This window comes from Stegastes partitus, unplaced genomic scaffold (genome assembly GCF_000690725.1).
Source record: "Stegastes partitus isolate 25-593 unplaced genomic scaffold, Stegastes_partitus-1.0.2 Scaffold1487, whole genome shotgun sequence".
NCBI lineage: Eukaryota > Metazoa > Chordata > Actinopteri > Pomacentridae > Stegastes > Stegastes partitus.
Window position 1 is genome coordinate 6,911 of NW_007579218.1, and position 4,342 is coordinate 11,252.

A 4,342-nucleotide genomic window follows, 5' to 3' on the forward strand; every position below is an offset into this window, starting at 1 on the left:
CACCCTGTAAAATATGTGAACGTTTCCTCGATATCAACAAGAAAACACTATATTGTCCGCATTTACAACTTTAAAAGGAAACAAAACACCAGTGAAAGGAGAAATACTTCCTTGAATTAATGTGTTTCACGACTGAGCCGGTTACACAAATTTTCACTCCTTTGCAAAGGTAGCTGACAGGAAGTACAGTCATTTAGCATGACATTGATCTTATTCATAATAATAATTATAGTTATTTCTCTTTCTGACTTCACTCCTCAAATCCGCTAAGACCCAAAAGACCAGATCTGCCACAGGAATAAATACAATGAAGACAGAGATATTTTTGTTTGTTTTAATAGAGATCACTCTCTCTCTCAATCCATTATAAAATAGCAATTAAAAACTTTTTTTTAATTCAGATATTTACATATAAACAAGTGGCTGTGCAAAATTTACAAGACATTGGCAAGAAAGCGTCGTATCTTTGTCTCATTTGTCACATAATTCTATACATGAAAAATAAGACAATTTTGTTTTTTTATTCAAAGTTGTCAACAGATAGATCTACAAATAGCAAACCTAAGTATATACAGTAATAAAATTTGCCAATAAACTTCTTTTCATAAAATGACAAAAGGTATAAAGACCAAAATTAGTATGTGCACTAAAAATATAAAAAGTTATAAAGAGGGTATGTTTATCTGATTGACCCAATTTTAGAAAACTGATCTGTCAAAGTGCAGTTTCTTGCTCTGCATTTCATGTTCATCCAACATGACCTCCATTATTCATAAATATAAAAATCTGGACATACAACTTGTTGAAAAAAATGTGATTCACTTAAAGGGCTGCAATCAGTAACAGTTTCTTGATTTCTTACACCAAACACATCTTTAAAATTCACAGCCTGGATTTACTCCTGAACACCTCTTTAGTATCAATCCTAGTTTCAGATTTCCGACAATTTAGATTATTTTAATGGTACAAAAATCAAAAAATGTATTTTGAGAGGGCAATCCATCACCGTAAACATCCTGCCCGAAGATATTTTGCCAAAACCTATGTGCATAGAATATTGCACACTCTTATTGGAGAAGTGTTCCGTCATACGGGTGACATTGGTAAAAGGTAGTAAAATGACTCGAAAGCTCTGCTTCTCGGTCCCGTTATTCATGAAACAAAGCCAAATCCATATCTTTGTTTTCACCATGTAAATATTTCATTGTACTGAACTTCCAAATCTGCACACGGTGAGTTTACTGCCACTGAGCACACTTGAAAATCTGTAGACAACACAGTGTCTGTCGAGAGGATGTTCTGTTGGGGTTCAGTTATTTTACTGTCACTAAAAGAAATTACCAGAAACTAGTTGTGGTTGGGGAGTTGAGAAAAAAAATCTCAATTTAAACAATGTAAAGTCTGTTTAGTAAATGTGCTAGAATCTGGAAACAAGTGGATTTAACAACCACTATGTCAGGAACTCTCACCATAAACAAAACCCTACGATGGTGAGAGCTCTAATACCACCCGTACATCATGCACAACACATAAATAGTCATTTCTGTTTCCAATCAAGCACAGACAAACAAAAAACAAAAGCAAACAACCAAGCACTCATTCTACAAAATCTGGAGAGAACTGTTGGATAGATGAAATTACTTGATCAACACATTCTAATCCATATGGCTTAAATTGTTAAGAAGGCAACTCAGCAGATGACAAGACTAGTCAAGATTAGTCTCTGTAAAACAATCCACAGGCATTGCTAAAATATAGTATAAATGTGTGATAAATTAAAATCTCTGTTAAGGACTTAAATAAACAGAGTGTTTACTGAACACTTCAAAGAGATTTGCTGCTACAACACAGATGTCACTGCAATGACACTGACAGGGATTTCAAATCTGAAGTGCTCGGTTCAGTTAAAGACGTTTTATTTTTTTTTTCTTCTTGTGTGCAGCATGAGGCAGTGCATGAGTGAAGTGTGGTTGGTTGCAACTGGTCTCTGAAGAGCAAAACTGAGCTGAGAGGCACACTGAAATCAGGGCCGAGTTCCAATATTTGCTCCATCTCTGCGTCGAAAATACAAAAGGCCTGTGCTTGAAGAGGCTTTTAAAAGCTGACGTTTCCTCAGTGTTCCAGATAATTCTCTTCCCACAGACAGATGTCTCATAATTCAGCAGTGGGTGATCAAAGAAAGTACCGGCAAGGAGGGGTCTGAGCCGACGGTCAACTCTGCTTCCTTAATGCCACTGAGCTGAGCGAGACTAGTCCTTTTAAAATAGTGCTATTTGAGGAAGCCTTTATAGAGCAGGTGTGAGCGACTGGTCCCCTTTTCGTTCTCAAGACAGAAGAGCAGGTCCCTGAGGTTCACTCTAGTGATGCGCTGTCGCATAAACTGTCTGGAGCCTGTTCCGCCGGAGCCTCCGGGTTGGGAGGGGCCTGACCCTGAGCCCTGGAGGGTCAAACAAAGCAAACACCAGGAAGCCATTTAGTCTTTTATCGGCTGATTTTACAAACTTGAAACACTTATCTTTGGTAAATGATTCCTTATCCCTCACCTCTGCACTGGCACCCCGAAGAGGAGAGTCCATTTTCCGTTTTTTCCTTGGGCCGATTGCTGCCAGTGCCGTTAGGTTGGCTTCTCTCTGTCTGATCTGAGCCAGCTCTTGCTGCTGCATCTGGATCACAAGCAGTAACACATAGATTAATCTCATAGACTAACTCATCGCAATTCTTCACCATGAGAGCAATCACGTAGTCACTTATTTTAGCATAAACGTACCTCTTTGGCCTTCTGTTTCAGTCGAAGCTGCTCTGGGTCTTCTTGCCGTGACCGCGACTGCAGTAAAGTAGAGGGCATTTTAATATTTCAATGGGGATATGTTCAATTTATTAAATCGATTGCTTTATTCATTCGCTCACTCGTAGTTAGCATATCTGTTATCTGGTGACAGTTAGTAGCAGAGATATAATGTATATTAATGATGCTGACCCAAGATCACCCACTCAGCTTCTCAATGCAATTATGAGTGTCTTAGGATCCTTCTGCTCAATGATACTGTGTGTCCTTGTTCTAATGCTTTTACCTTGGCAGCCTTCAGGAGGATCTCTCTCTCCTGCTCTTCCTTCCTTTGTTTCTCCATCTGATCCAGCTGCTCGAAGAATTTGAGCTGAGTTCGCACATCGCTGGCCTGCTCGCACCGATCGTCCTCCTGAAGTTGGCATGAAGTGAAAAGTTGCAAGGAAGGACGGAAACATACTATTTAGACAGATCAATCGGTCTTGCTCACTCTCAGACTAGTGTCATGAATGATCACCTTAAAGGTTATGTTCTTCTGCTGGGCCACTTGTGACACTTTTTCCAGCAGGTTTTGTAGCCGCTGCTGCGTAGCATGGGAAATGAAGTTGATCACATCTGTGCCCAACTCGCTGACACCAAACTTCTTACCTGTTACAACAGGAGCGAGTGAGGACAAAGATTCAAGACTACGTCAGCCCACAGCAGAAAACGGGCTGTACGTTTTCTTTAATGTTTCTCACCAATCTCCAGAGCCATCCTGGTGAGTGAAGAGGTGGAGAGGAAGGTCTCGTCCTTACAGGAACGAGTCACCATGCCAACAAGCTCGGAGTTGGTTGCTAAGATACGGGCACTCTCCTCTGACAAGTTGACTCCTGCCATGGAGGCCACGTCGTTGATATCGTCGTCATCCCTAGATGAAATAAAAAGTGAAAAAGTGATAGGACAAACACATTGCGTACATGAATACAGCAAAACAGTTTTATTTCGGTGCAGTGGTGTCCTATGGGGGGGGAAAAAACAACTTCAAGATTCAAGAAACTGTGCTGCTTTAAGAAATTCCTCTTTAACGCAATGAAAAGAAAAACAAAATCAAACACAAAGGTAGACAAATGCCTCAATAACAGGCAGAAACAGAAGAAGAGTAGAAACATAACAATATCTGTATGTTTGATTTGTCTCACAACCTAAAACAGGACCACTTCTGAGAGATGTGCTGCTGCAACACCACTGACAGTTTTTAAGTCTGAAGGGCCCAGTTCAGCATAGTTCATATAATCAAAGCAAAAATCAAATGAAGTAATCAGGAACACCACTAAACTGTATGTCAAATGAGCTTCCTTATGTGGTATGAAAATCAAAATCAAATCAAGTTTATTGTCATTTTGCTGTACATCCAATAGAAATACAGGCAAGATGAGAGAGCGTTTCACCAGGATCCAATAACTAATAACTAAAAACTAATAAAATGTGCTGAACAATGAATTACACATAAATATAAAGAAAAGAAAATTTACCGCATCAATTTAAGACAACTTTCCTTTTTGCATTAACAAAATG

The 4,342-nt window shown here is 39.3% G+C and overlaps 1 protein-coding gene across 1 annotated transcript in view; it reads right to left on the reverse strand.

Annotated features, from left to right (window-relative positions):
* Nucleotides 1–362: 362 nt before the first annotated feature.
* LOC103370828 (transcription initiation factor TFIID subunit 4) overlaps nt 363–4,342 on the reverse strand; it is a 14,690-nt gene continuing 10,710 nt past the window's right edge. The window contains 6 exon segments of the mRNA XM_008299996.1: nt 363–2,437; nt 2,544–2,663; nt 2,768–2,824; nt 3,072–3,197; nt 3,303–3,433; nt 3,526–3,695. Coding sequence (XP_008298218.1) covers nt 2,270–2,437; nt 2,544–2,663; nt 2,768–2,824; nt 3,072–3,197; nt 3,303–3,433; nt 3,526–3,695 — 772 coding nt within the window. The 3' untranslated portion in view covers nt 363–2,269.